At 35.8% G+C, this 14,808-nt stretch overlaps 1 protein-coding gene across 1 annotated transcript in view; it reads right to left on the bottom strand.

The window, feature by feature from the left end:
• Window positions 1-5,490: 5,490 nt before the first annotated feature.
• LOC129807978 (uncharacterized) overlaps window positions 5,491-14,808 on the bottom strand; it is a 101,950-nt gene continuing 92,632 nt past the window's right edge. The window contains exons 6-11 of the mRNA XM_055857612.1: window positions 9,379-9,440; window positions 8,845-9,108; window positions 8,390-8,774; window positions 7,928-8,328; window positions 7,495-7,862; window positions 5,491-7,339 (exon numbers count right to left, since the gene is read on the bottom strand). Of these exons, the coding sequence (XP_055713587.1) occupies window positions 6,073-7,339; window positions 7,495-7,862; window positions 7,928-8,328; window positions 8,390-8,774; window positions 8,845-9,108; window positions 9,379-9,440 (2,747 nt within the window). The 3' untranslated portion in view covers window positions 5,491-6,072. The remainder of the gene's footprint in view (window positions 7,340-7,494; window positions 7,863-7,927; window positions 8,329-8,389; window positions 8,775-8,844; window positions 9,109-9,378; window positions 9,441-14,808) is intronic.

Below are 14,808 nucleotides of genomic sequence, written 5' to 3'. Positions count from 1 at the left end.
AATGATGAAAAATCTATTGAAAAATATGTTCGGTGTGCAGTGCTTTAGTTTTTTGCTATTTTGGTCACTCATTCTAAATTTTGCAGTGCTTTTTTGAGAATTATTTACTTTTTTAATACCTTCTTTATAATTAAGAGTTGTGGTGAATGCCCAAAATAACTTCAATGGGTGAGAAAATGAGGTGTTTTTTGGTGCCCCGGAAAGTGTTTGGTGGTACCCCGGGTGGTTGGAAAAAAGCGAAAAATGCATGGTGATACAATTTTCCTTTTTACGGAAAATTGAAGTGCTTCACATCATCCTTGTATACATTAATATGCAGCCTATACCTAAGACTATAACATGGGGTAAGCAACATTTTTCTAAAATTCACAGTTTTCTTAGGAAATTCAGTCAAAATCTCATCTTTCGAAAGTGTTTGGTGGTACCCCAGTTTCCCCTATTCAGGAGAGGTTATACAGGGAGGTTTTACCTACTACATCGGCATTTCAAAGAAGAATCGTTATTAAGAGATAGGTACATTTCATATTAAGGAGTCCTAAATTCCCCTGTATTTGTTTTTAAAGGATTGCGTACCGACGGAATATAGTGGTGAATGGATAGGGTAAGTGTGCCAAATTCCGGACAGCTTGCAATTTCGGCCACAGTTTTTGTTACTCGAATTTCCATGAATTTTTAGTTTTTTGCACACTTCTAGAGATTATACAATTCAAAAAATAACAAAAAATGTTGATTCCACGAACAAGATGATCTGAAAAAGACATTAGAGAATTCCGGAAGAGCAAGGAACTATGAGATTGAAGGTGGTCGGAATAGGCAGCAAATTCTATGTCTACATTTTTATTCATTTTAAAATGTATTAAGAAAGAATTTAGAGAAAATAAAGACGATAGAGTGTCTACAAGCTTCCTTATATAAAAAATTAGCAAAAAAATCAATTTGTTTTAAAAATATTACATTTCAAACTTGAGACTTTGGCGCTTGCACGCAAGCATGCCGAAATTTGGCACACTTACCCTAACTAAAACTTTTTTAATTTTACTGCTCGAATTCCACAAGGAGAGCAATAAGCGTGACGAGGAACGCTGTCTGTCCGTCTGTCCATCCATGTGTTACCACTGCTACAGGTCAAACAGAGATAGAGATTTGTGATTTTTGGAGGACCCCTCCTCATATCCGTCATTTGCCCGACCCTCTCCTGAACCATGTTTTTGGGATTGCTCGAAAACCCGTGTGCTTTTTCATTCACTTTTGGATATGTTTTTTAGAGCCTCTTTCAGGCTTGATATGTGCAAAATTTGACTTGAAAATGAAAAAAATTGGATGAGAAATGCATAAAAGTGTCTGAAAATCTTTAAAGTCGATTATCTCGGAAACTATGAGATAGAGGCCTCAAACTTTACGCGAAAATCCGCGAAAAATTACGCGCCCCGCGAAAATCCGCGAAAAAATACGCGCCCCGCGAAAATCCGCGAAAAATTACGCGCCCAGCGAAAATCCGCGAAAAATTATACGCCCCGCGAAAATCCGCGAAAAATTAAACGCCCCGCGAAAAATTACGCGCCCCGCGAAAATCCTCGAAAATTTTCACGCCCTGCGAAAATCCGCGAAAAATTTCACACCTCGCGAAGATCCGCGAAAAATTTCACGTCCCGCGGGAATCCGCGAAAAAAATTCGCGCCTCACGAAGATCCGCGAAAGACATCGCGGATCGTGAATTGTATATGCCACCTTACAAATCTTCGAATATAGAGAGAGAAAGGGAGAGTGAGAGAGTGCTATATATATGGAGAAATCTTGTCCCGCTTCTTTTCCCGCCTGACGCTAAATTGAAATCTTTAAAGTGAAATATCTCGAGAACCGTTCGACGAATGTCATAATTTCTTTTTTCTTTTTTAAATTGGTCTAAATTTTCTGGGCTACAACATAAACATAAAAAATTCAAAATCGCATGCTTAGATTTCGAGATAAACAACAAAACGTGATTTTTAACCGGTTTAGAACCGGTTTTTAAAAAAAACTAATCGGACAGAAATCGTCGTACGCGCGCGTAGATATATTTAAAAAAGAAAAATTATGAAGATAACTCTATCCAATCCAGAGATATTGCGTACTACGGACGGCTGGACGGCCGGCCGGACGGCAGCCGGACCCGAAATTGCCGGCTTATGATTTTCGGCATCAGGGATGTTTAAAACATATACCCTGTGAATTTTAGCTCGATCGGAGCACTTTGAGAAAATCCGAGGATTACAATAGGTGTGATTAGAAGGAATCACACCTAAAAATATGGCATTTCAAGCTGCAGTTACTACAATGATCTTTTGAATAATAATGTAATAATCACCAATCATTAATTTTTTGCTGCTCGAATTCAAAGTGAGAGCAACTATGTAATCCACTTTTTTTAATTTGTGACATGGCTATAGGCTAAACGGTAAGACATAGTGATTTTCGGTCTTTGACGACCTCCCCAATTAGTCAGCATTAGGACACTCTAGCCCACTTATCGCCCTCATTTTCGTCTAAACTATGTTTTTTTGCGACTGCTGGGAAACGTGTCGTGTGTGTCTTTTTTTCATTTTTGGATATGTTTTAGAGCTTCGGGATTTTGGCTTTCGGGATTTTGGCTTTTGGGGTTTTGGCTTTCGGAATTTTGCCTAGGACTAGAGAGCGAATTTATCAGGCGAATGGGGTCACGTTTGGGCTCGTTGGGAAGGTCTTGGAATTTCCTACAAAACCGAACTGGATCTAATCGGTTTTGAACCGGTAATGAATCAGTTCATACACTTGTAAAAATAAAGGATCACATTGATCCAAATTTGATCCATTGCATGCATTCAGAGTTTGAAATTTTAACTATATTTTGCAAAAGGATCAGATTTGGATCAATTTTTGATCCTTTTATTTTTACCATTTGTAACCGATAACCAATTATTATTCGAAATTCAATTATATTAGTCCTAAGTTATTTTGGGCAATATTTTGAATGATTTATAAATCCGTTCAAATCGGTTGTGAACCGGTAATGAACTGGTTATGAATCGATAAGTAGCTTTTGTCCGAAAGTCAATTTTAATATTCTTAAAATTATTTTGTGGGATCTTTCGAGTGATTTATAAATCGGTTTAAATTGATTGAAATCCGGTAAACGGTAAATGATGCAAAAGTACTTTTGAGGGATAGCATCTAAGTCACGAGTTCGAGCACTTCACAAAGCATGGGACGCTTTGCCACTCCTTTTTATTTCGGAATGATTTCAAACTTTTTAACTTTATAAATCAATTTAATCGGTAGTACACCAGTATGCACCCAAAAAAATATACGAAAAGATAATATTACATAGAGCACTCCGCAAAGAAGGAAAGTTTTGTCATTTCTTTTCACATAAAAACAAAAATTGCCTGAATATTTTTAAAATAATTAAAAAAAAACACTATCATCTAATCATTTGCCTATCGATTTTGCAAATAGAATGTTGTGCAGGGACATGAACTTATGTAAATAATTCAATAAATAAACTGACTAGAAAGCCTTAACTTCAAGACTTATTTATTTATTTTTTGTCTCTTGCAGTTATAGGCACCACCCCATGATCCTATCCCTGTAGGTCAATTGTAATTTTTTTTGAAAAAAATATAAAATAATTTTAATGCTTCAAAACCAAAGTCGAAAGGAATCTAAGCTTAAAGAGTTTTTTAGTGTTACAGAAAACTGAAGAAAAAGGAAAAGAGAAGTTTAATTTTCATACTTACATTGTCAGACATCATGTATTTAAAATTTAATAAGTAAATCTAAAAAAAAGGGGTGGCAAAGCGTCCGAGGCTTTGCGAGCTGCTCGAACTCCCGAGAAAGAGCTCTGCCTTATATACCTTTTCGTAAGCATTCTGATGTATAGAAAATTATTGTCGAATTAAATTTGACTATAAATCACCACAAAACCATCTTGAAGTTGAAAATTGTTCAAGAAGAGGGCTTCACAAAATCATTAATCTTTTAATTAATTAATTGAACAAATCGGGTGAAAATTAAGCTTCAACCTTGAATAATTCAAGATGGCGATTTTTCCGGTGATAGGTGTCTAAGGACGAAATGTTCAGATGGACTACCTCCATAACATATCCAAAAATGAAGGAAATCGTCAGGGCTAATTTTTTTTTTAAATTAGAAAAACCTCATTTTTTGCCTATTTTTGGGGGATAGGGAACGCATGAAGGGGGAGGGGGTAAAAACAAAAAAATTACGTTTGAGGTAATGTCATTTGAGGTGGGGTCACCGAAGACCGGAAGTTGATATCTCTTACCGTTGATTTTTTATATGGGTCAGAAGACTGAAAAAGTGCGAAAAACAGTATTTTTAAAATAGGGCTATTACCGTTACTTTCCCGATCCATTACCGATTGTGACCGATGCAGTCGGGTTCAGAATTAAAAGATCTTTCAAAAATGTCCAAATTTGTCCAAATCCGTTGAAAATTAGGCCCTCCAGGCTGGTTTACCTTTGACCTTGAATAATTCAAGATGGCGATTTTTCCGGTGATAGGTGTCTAAGGACGAAATGTTCAGCTGGACTACCTCCATAACATATCCAAAAATGAAGGAAATCGTCGGGGTCAATTATTTTTAAAATTAGAAAAACCTCATTTTTTGCCTATTTTTGGGGGATAGGGAGCACATGAAGGGGTGGGGGGTAATTTGGGTAAGTTAGTTCAATAGAATGTATTGACATTATGGGGGGTCACCGAAGACCGGAAGTCAATATCTCTTTCCGTTTAGCAGCTAGAATTTTGCAAAGTTGAAAAAAAAAGTCGATTGTGAAAACTGCTCTCTCTTGGAGTTCGAGCAGTTAAAATGGAAATATTGCTGGCAAAAATATCTTTCTGCCTAAAATCGAGATTAAATTGAAATGAAAAAGAAAACACGAATTGCATGCATTACAATGTGAAATATAAAACGCTTAGAAGATGAAAATAAACTGAAAAAAATAGTTCCATAATAACTATTTGAGAAGTCAATTTAATTTAATATTGCTGCAATAAATCTAACAGAGTTGAAAACACTTTACATTTTATAATTTTGCACGAAGACTCAATACATGAAATAACTTTACGCGTGTAGAGAAAACTCATTTGATAAAATTTGCATTTTTATTCAATAAATTGCAAATTACAGAGAACAATAAATATCTATATGGGTGTATAAATAAAATTCACTGATGTATAAGAGTTAAACGGACGACACTAATTTTCTTTTGATTAATAACCATTCTTTTGCTTTGCCTCACGCACTAAATTGACGCCAAAGATGTGTGATAATTTTATTTGATCACCGGTGCTGATCGATCGTTAGTCTTGGTGGTTCTCAGATGCACAGTCGCGAATTGGGCCGCTCTGAAAACACAATTTTCATCAAGTCCAGTTTAATAAATTCATAGTGGCCTAACGGATGAGCATATTGATAAGCACAAAAATAGAAATAAAAGAAAAACAAGCACGGAGGTAAAAATATAAATATATTTTGTATTCAATAACAAATTATACAATGGAAAAATGGTTAAACATAAGTTGGGAGAAGGAATAAAAAACACAAAATAGTGGTAAAGGAGAGAAAAATATACTTGAAACAATTTAAATTTTTAATGAGCGGAGTTTTGGGAAGGTAATCTCTCTTCTACAAGGAATAAATTCTTATTACAATGTTAAGGGTGTTTGGCACTTAATCTCTCGCTATAAATACAATTTCAAATTTGTTGATAAGTTTTACTCAAGGAGCACCATTTGATCGGCTTCAAAATCAATGTTATCTAAAAATGTCTTATACGCTAAAGAAAATTCTAAATTTCGATGAAAAATATATTTACAGATCAGTGTCAAAAATGCTGCTGCAGTAATCTATTTGAATTCAAGGAAAACGACGCTGAATTTGTATTAGAAAACTTAGATAATGACCCTTTTAGCTAAAATTTCTTAATATTAAATTTAGGACATGCCACAGCATTCCTAGCAACTAATCTGTATTTTGAGAAATAGAAAATTACAAAAGAATCCAACAAGAGTGATAGTGACCCAAATCCAAGATTATTTTTGACTTAAAGGTGTCTCATTACTCCAGAGGTCATACCATGGTCCATAAGCTTTTGAAGCTCTTTTTTCAGCTGAATTGCTGTTGTTTTCTTTGCGCCTCTTCCCGCCATCCCCTTCCCGATTGTTCTCCTGCTCCTTATCCATTTTCATTACGGTCTGCATCATAGGACCAGGCTTAGCTAGCTTTGTGCGTGGTAGTAGAGTCCCTGCCGATACTTCTTCCGCTCCTGAAGACCGTTTATCCTTCCCTTCTCCGCCACGGAATGTGCTGAATTCCATCTTATCAGATCTGGCACGAGCTGACTTTCCATTCTCTCGTTTTACCAAATGATCCTCTACTACGATGCAATCATAGGGATCCGAACTGCTAGAGTTACGTTCAGTGTCAGTTCCACTGGAATAGTACTGCTTCAAGATCTCTTTGCGCTTAACGGTCTTCATGACAACATCATTGACACTGTCGTCATCATAGAATCCTGGCTCGGGTATCATCATATCATCATAATACTTCAGATCGCCATTCTTAAATTCATCTTCTGGTGCTGTACGACGTCTGAAAGAGTCCTCAGGACGGGTTTCATAGCTCTGCATTCTACGTTCTACCCGGCCGCCATCTTCGATATCCGAATAAGCAAACCTACCATTGCGACCGTTTTTTGTTCCTGATTCACTCTTGGTCGTTTTCGTTGTCTTCTTCTGAGGCTGTTGCTGCTGAGGCTGAGGTTGCTGTCCTCCATAGAGACTGTCATCTGAAGGTGATTTCTGCTTTCCAATTCTATGATCAATCTCTGACTTGGTAATACGATACTTAGCATGATCGTCAATTACGGGGATTTCGGATTTTCTTGGTCGACCATTTTTCACCAGCGTATCGCTATTTCCATTCATCATGTCCCCATTCATGGTCTTGGGACGCCTCTTAATGGTATTCTCTTCACGACGACGTTCTTCGCGCCTCTCTTGTTCGGTCTGTACAAGATCCCGATGACGCCACATGGCCATACCCTCCATTATGTCCTCCGGCTGCTTCCCAAAGCGCCAGAAAGATTTGGTGCGTTTAACGTATTTTGTGCCATCTCTATTGGTTGTTCCATAGAGAAACTCCATGGTATTCTCATCAGCGAGATTTCCATAACTCGATGATTGCCTAATAAGGGTTCCGCGACTCTTTGTACTCTCCAGTGTATTTGTGTTTGAGCGGTTTTTAATGGAACGTGTAAGGGTTGTATTGGCTGAGTGTCTCTTCTCCGATCGGGAGGACCTTCAGTGGCAAGATCAGGACAAAGGCATAGTAGGTTTGGGAATGGATAGAAGCCGAACATAAAATTAAAATGAAATAAATAAAACAATGAATAAATAATAACAAAAGCATGGGACATTTACAAAAGCGGACCATATAACATCTCTTAAACCTACCGTATGGGCATTCTAGTGACAGTTTCCTCATCGGAATAGTCAACTTCGGGCTGCGGGGGCGGTTCATTGGCGAAACCGCTATCGTTGCTACTGTGCAGAGAAGCACTAGTAACGGTAGGCTTAGTTTTGCCACCAGTAGAAGTGCTGCTACCATTCTGCTTGCCATAGTTAGCAGTCGCTGGCTTGTGCTTCTCGCCCATCGGAGTGCCGCCCGATGAAGAGAAACTGTGCGACTGCGTCAAGTGATTACCGCTATTGTTTGCACCCGCCGATCCTTTTGCATATGGCGGGACAACTGGAGTGGGCACTGGGGCTGGCAGTGTTGGTGGTGGTCCAGGTTTAGGACCGCCTCCGGATATTCCACGGAACTGACAACGTAGAGGGAGTCTTAGCATCTAGCGTACCTAAAGTAGTACTTAATATGGACACTCACCTGCTTAGATTGCCTATATAAAATAGTATCGCCGAACATTCTAGTTGGGGAAGTATCGTTCTGATTGTGAAGATGGTAAGAGTTACGATTTTGCCCTGTTGGTTCGTCAACCAGAGTGCTCTCTAGGGAAGATTCAGCAGCACTTTCGATTTGATGTAGGTCCATTGGATGTCCCTTAGAATCCCACATTCCTGTCATGTCAGGTTCAGGTTCGGGTCCTGTGTACGCAACTGGAAACCAGCCGAACATTTGTGTACGCAGGTTTTCTCCAAATTGCCAACCTTTGGCTCGTTCGCCAACCAAAGCGATACGATCGCCCTCGAGGAAACTCAGTTGATTTTCCCCAGAAGACAGGTATGCATATAGGGCCCTGGTTACCGGACGCTGATCCCAATTGATGGCTATATCGAGAACAGAAGTTAAAATGATATATTTCAGAATGGTTTGTAAGTGTTAACTTACAACTCTGCATATCTTGATGGTTTGAATTGATAGTAGACGTAGTGAGATTGAACTCAGATTTGGCACGTGGCATCTGCATGTTACTCATAACATCACCCAAGGATCTCATGTCCAGGCACGAAGCATCGATGCTACGAGTCTTACGTAGAGCTGAACTTATCGATAAACGATCGGATTCATCCTCACTGAAGTCCTTGATGCGTCGCGTGAACATTGATTCGACATTTGGGGGAAGAAATTCACGTGTAGCCGCTACATCTTGCCAGTTGTCCAATGCATCTTCAATGGTTCCCTTTCCAGCCGCATGATAAGCCATCCAGTGTTTAGCTAGAGAACACTGGCGCTCCAAAACAAAGCCATAGCGTCTCCTTTCTTGGGTCATCGCCTAGAGAAATGAAACAGTTGCTTTTTGAATTAGCATAAGTTGATGTTCACTAATTTTCACTATTACTCACATTCTTGAGGCTTTGTTCACAAAATGCATCCAGCTTGTTCTTTTCCTCCTCCAGTGCCTGAATACTCTTAATCTCCTTGTCTGCATTTTGAGCGCTGGGCTTCTTCTTCCTCTGCTTCTTCATAGTAGCAGCTGCCTTGCTGTAGCTGTCCGTTCGCACTTTGTGCTGTTGCATGAATCTCTTCTGTTCGAATTGCACAACTTTAGTGTCCTTCTCGAGATTTGTCTCAAGTGGCACCAGTAGGTCCACATAGAATGCTTTCAACTGTAATATAATCAGATTATAATTGAATGTACAATTTTCTCATGGGGACAATTGATGCAATGGGATTTTGAACTGAGAAGTTGAAAACAAGAGAATTAAAATTTTCCCCATTCACCGGGATGTGTCTAAGTGATTCCCAAGAAAATACATGAAATGTTTGTTATTTTGCGCTTCAAGTGTTTTTTTGCCATTTTCCCTTCTGGGATAAAACTTGTGTAGATGTTTTGTGTGTATAGAATGTTTTTTAGAAATGCATCAAGTGATACTTACAATATTCATCTGCTGATCTTGAATTTCCTTGTAGACACCTACGATATTCATGAGGGCTGCACCTAAAAAGACAAGAATTACGAAAGAATGTCTCTCAGTGTGTGTCACGATTGAAAACGATAAAAGCATCATGGGTAATAAAGGTTGAAATAATCAAGGAAATAAAAAGTGAAATTCTGAAATTTCATTCCAGTCCAACAGGTTCTCTTTCTCTCATATCACCTCACCAATCCACCATCCATTGAGGCTCTTTACCATGGGATCATTCACCGATTAATAAGATTATTTTCCATTTCTTCATTGGTCCACAACTGCTTGACTGTATATTTTTTTTTTTTGAGATTGCTATCTCCAGGAGAATTAACAAGAATAGAATAGGAATGAGAAGTGAAATGAATAATAAATTCTTTGGAAGGTTTGGGAGAGAAGTGGACCCATTTGGCTCACAAAATGCTGCCGGTGAGACTTTCCCAAAAAATTATTCTTCTGGGACAAATTTACCCATCCAAACCCTTTCTGCGCTTATATCCTATTATTGAGGATTTTATAAGAAGCAAAGTGGTGGCCATAAAATAGAAGCACATAAAAGGATTCCACCAGGAGATGCCCATAAAGCACTATATAAAGCGCACCAAAAAAAAAAACACCATTACAATGCTATAATCGTATGAAATTTATGTACAGCTTCTTAAAAGAAGAATGATACCGACTTCCTGCTTAAAGAAGGCTAATCAATTCAAATTTAAGCGATTATACTCCGATAATGAATTAGAATGATCTTCAAATTATTGAATAATCTCTTGAAAAATTATGAAATATTGTTCATATTTATTTTATACACAAGTTTCCGGAATATTTTTCATGACACTGTATTTCTATTTTATTTAATAAGTTCGCATAAAAACTCCAGTCAAAACTTTTGTTACCAATTCAAAGAGAGAAATGGTGAAAAACCAAGAGTGGTTTTAATCCGTTTATGATAAATGAGATTCTTTTTGAATTAACACAATATGTAAAGAAACTTGTTTTGAATCAGGAGGATCTAATAAACGAAATATAGGACGGACTTAATGTTTTTTACATTATTCTAAAAGAAATCATTGAAATTTGTTAATATTTGAAGTTACGTGTTACACTGAAAGAAAGAGTTTGTTGTGTTTGTCAATTTCAACATCCTAAAGTTCTGCCTTGTTGAAAAATTATCAATTAATTTTATTTCATATAAATAAACAACTTTTTATAAAATTGAGAAAATACATACTTTTCAACAAAAAAAAATTAACAAACAGTCTGACTAACCATCAAGAGAACTTCGACTTTCTTAAGATCTTATAAAATATTTCATTTACACTTGGCTAAGTAACTAAAATTTGTCAAATAGATCTAAGTACAGTGGGACATCGATAGAGTCAACTAATTTTTTCCAGGCCTGTTGACTCTATTGGATTCTTTGACTCTATTGGAATTCGAAAAAATCAATTAAAATGTGAAATTTTGATAGAAAGGGGTATTATTTTATGTTTGTACTAGATCATTGATAAATTCATAATGATAGTCGAATATTATTCATTTAACCCATAAATTCTACACCCTCTGATCCAAAAAAAACGTATGTTTGAGCCAAAGTTGGGAATTAAGGCCTGATCGGATTGATTTTACTACTATTTGAGTTCATATGTTTTTTATTTGTGCCATAATTAATGATGGTTCAAAATTTCTTACATTGGGATCATAGGCTTAATCAAAAAATCTTAAGACAAGAGAGAAAAGACAAGAGAACTTTCAATCGGTCAAAACACTTAAAATCACGAAAAGATAATTCTTTTGTTGAAAAATGATTACACGGTTACTAATACAAATTTTTTCATAATATTACCATGGTACTTACATAAATGTTTTTCTTGTATTAAAAACGTTACATTGGTACACCAAAACACTAAATTTATTTTAGAAAAATTAATAATAAGATCATATAATATTATTATAGTTCAATAAAAAAGAAAAGTTGACTCTATCGGAGTCCGTAGAGTAAAAAAATAGCTGTTAACTTTATTGGAGATTGACTCTATCGGGGGTTGACTCTATCGAGGTCCCACTGTATATAGCATATTGAATTTCTTGAAATTTGGTTATAAATAACTTTAATCAGGGTGAATATTTCCGGATAAACTTTTTTTTTAATTCAAAAAGTCCCATGTTACGACCTACTCATTTTATGTTTATTAATTTCTGTAATAGAATTGTTGAAATATTGAACTTTTATGTTGAAAAATGTTTTTTAGACTTAAATTTTTAAGTTGTGATATTTAAAAGATTTAAAAAAAATAAAAAGATAACAATTTGCCACCTAATTTATGTCATAGGTCCTACAATATTGAGAAAATAATTTTAGGTAGAATTCTAAAATGGAAGAAGAAAGTAGCAGGAAATGGGTTTGTCCACTTCATATTCCTACATCCGAGTAATGCCCAACGCACAATAACTTTTGTTTTGTAAACATATTTTTGACATTTTAATGAGAGTGAGTGAGATCTAGATCTAATCATCTCGTTCACTCTCATAGGGAATTTTGTAAATATATTTACAAACAAAAGTTATTGTGCACTGTGCATAATGCCCAACGCACAATAACTTTTGTTTTGTAAACATGTTTTTGAGATTTTAACGAGAGTGAGTGAGATCTAGATCTAGTCATCTCGCTCATTCTCATGAGAAATTTTGAAAACATGTTTATACAGTAGAGTCTCGCTATAAGCCATCGCTCTATAGTCCACAATTTATCGACCGTTGATTTCAAAACACTGATTTTAAGTAAGGTTATGTTTTTTAGTATGCGAAATTTATAATTATTTTAATATTTTTGGCAAACTTTATTAAGTAGTTATGATAAGTGTGATCCACCCACAATGAAGAGAGCCAAGACAAGTACCACAATCGCAAAGAAAGTGGAAGCCGTCGAGCAATTCAATACTAAAAATCGTTGATAATTTTAAAAAATTACATGGACTATAGTGCGACCCAAGTGTCAAATTTGAAACCAAATATGGACTATAGCGAGACTCTACTGTATACAAAAGTTATTGGGCGCTGGTCATAATACATCATCTTTACCGAAAGCCACAAGTAATTCTTTATTATTGTTTTCTAAATTCATCTGACGGACGAATCATTATTTTCGTAACATAGGGTTCTAAAGGCTCCCCAAAAGATTAAGACTGATTCCAGAGAATATTTAGCATGTAAAATTTAGCAGCAAAGATTTTTTCCAAAGTGTTATACACTGAAGAATGAGCTTATAACCATATTTTAGAGCTTTTTTGGTATAAATTTCCTTTACTTTCTCCTTTACTGCCAAACTTTATATGTTAAATATTTTTTAGAATCAGTCTGAGTCTATTCTTGGCAGAGTCTATTTTTAGTCTCGTCTGAGCCGTTTCTTGGCTTAAGCCAAGAAACGGCTTAGTTAGTTTGAAACTGATGGGAATTTAGTCAAATATTTATTTTGATTTACGGTAATGACCAGCGCACAATAACTTTTGTTTGTAAACATGTTTTCAGAATTTCCCATGAGAATGAGCGAGATGACTAGATCTGGATCTCACTCACTCTCATTGAAATGTCAAAAACATGTTTACTAAACAAAAGTTATTGTGCGTTGGGCATAAGCCGTCTCTCGGCCCAAGTCGTGTGCCTGGGGTGTATAACCCTTTTTACTCTGAGAGTCACAGATTCCTCCTTATTGATTACAAAATGTTAAATACTATAAGAATCGATAAGAATCGCTTATGTAGAATAGAGAGTAATGCCCAACGCACAATAAATTTTGTTTGTAAACATGTTTTCAAAATTTTCTATTGGAGTGAGCAAGATGACTAGATCTAGATCTCTCTCACTCTCATTGCAATGTCAAAAACATGTTTACAAAATAAAAGTCATTGTGCGCTGGGCATAAAGCAGAAAAGTTGTAGAACGAGATTACTTTTGGGAACAGCTGATATTTTAAAACTTAAACCATTGATCAAGATACTCCGCTTCAAAATTTAGAGTAAACTTGAATAAATTTTGAATAGTATTTAAAAAAAAATGAAAAGTTATCTTCCTCCATTCATAAGTGGAAAAAAAAATAATTGCGACACCAAATGCCGTAGACAAAACAGACAGAAGAAAAACAAAATAAGAAACCTCAATCACGCGTAAGTATTATAAATAAAATGTGTAGATTTTTATCAATTACCCAAGAAAGTTTCCCTTTTAATTTCTTTTTGTACAACAATAGTCGTGAGAAAATTTGTCTTCTATCTGCAATTGATCAATATAGCTAAAGCATGTTTTACACATGAATTACTCATTTCGACAAATTGTTTCTTGTTCGGATTTTTTTTTCTAAACATTTCTATTTGGTAAATTTCTAAATAAATTTATTGTTTCACACGTACACAATTAAACAATTTCATCAATTTTGCATTTAAGTTTATTATGTTTATTATCCATTGAATAATCCTGATAAACATTTAGTGATTTATGTTTATATGGTCAATCACATGCTATTTTGTTTTTGGATAACATTTATTTTTGGTAATATTGCGATTTAATTGTACATTTGGCATTATACATTGACATTACTCTTTAGAGTAATTCGACTGTAAATAATTCACTTTGTGGTAAATTTTATAAATGCAATTTTGGTGAGATATTAAATGTAACAGCGAGCGCCAATTCTCATAATTTATGTATGATTTTTTTTTAGGGCAATAAGGGCAATAGGACATTAACTATGCAGTGATTTAACTCCATAATTCGTAAAGTGATTTTGCAACATTTTTCACAACGTATTGATTTTGTATCAATAAGATATTAAATTTTCATCTTTTAACAATCCAGGGAATAAATAAAGCAAAATATAGGTAAAACATTTGAAAAGGTGATTATCCCCTAATTTTATCATCATGTTTAAGTGTTCATCAGCATGTGGGTCACTTCTGTTTCTAGGTTTCCCCTTTTTGCACTCCTGAGTGTATAATTCACCTTATGCTTCCTTTTGTTTTACCCTCCGAAACATTTTGCTGAAGAATCTTAGAGTTATGCTTTGCCATAAGCAAATGTGAAGCTGTTAAATTCTTGGGCACCTTCCCTCTGACACGCCTATGTCTCTGGCACAGTTCATAGCAGAGGAAAAACTCTTAAGACATTTATTGCTTGTTTGTGCTTTTACCAAAGGGGCACACTGGAGAGAGAATTGGCGCAATATTCATCCCCTCGGAACTCCTTAAGTTTCCTCCGGTGTGTTTCACCCTCTTGGGCACACATTTTGCACTCTCATGCGGCAAGGGATGAAAATGTTATTTATCGCTTAAAGAGTGTGAAAATATGTGAGGCAGTGAATTGAAGAGAAATCCCGGAAATTGGACGCCAAAGATGCGCAACATTGCC

This window comes from Phlebotomus papatasi, chromosome 1 (genome assembly GCF_024763615.1).
Source record: "Phlebotomus papatasi isolate M1 chromosome 1, Ppap_2.1, whole genome shotgun sequence".
NCBI lineage: Eukaryota > Metazoa > Arthropoda > Insecta > Diptera > Psychodidae > Phlebotomus > Phlebotomus papatasi.
Note: the sequence above shows the minus strand (reverse complement) of the source record. Positions and strands in the feature narration are given on the sequence as shown.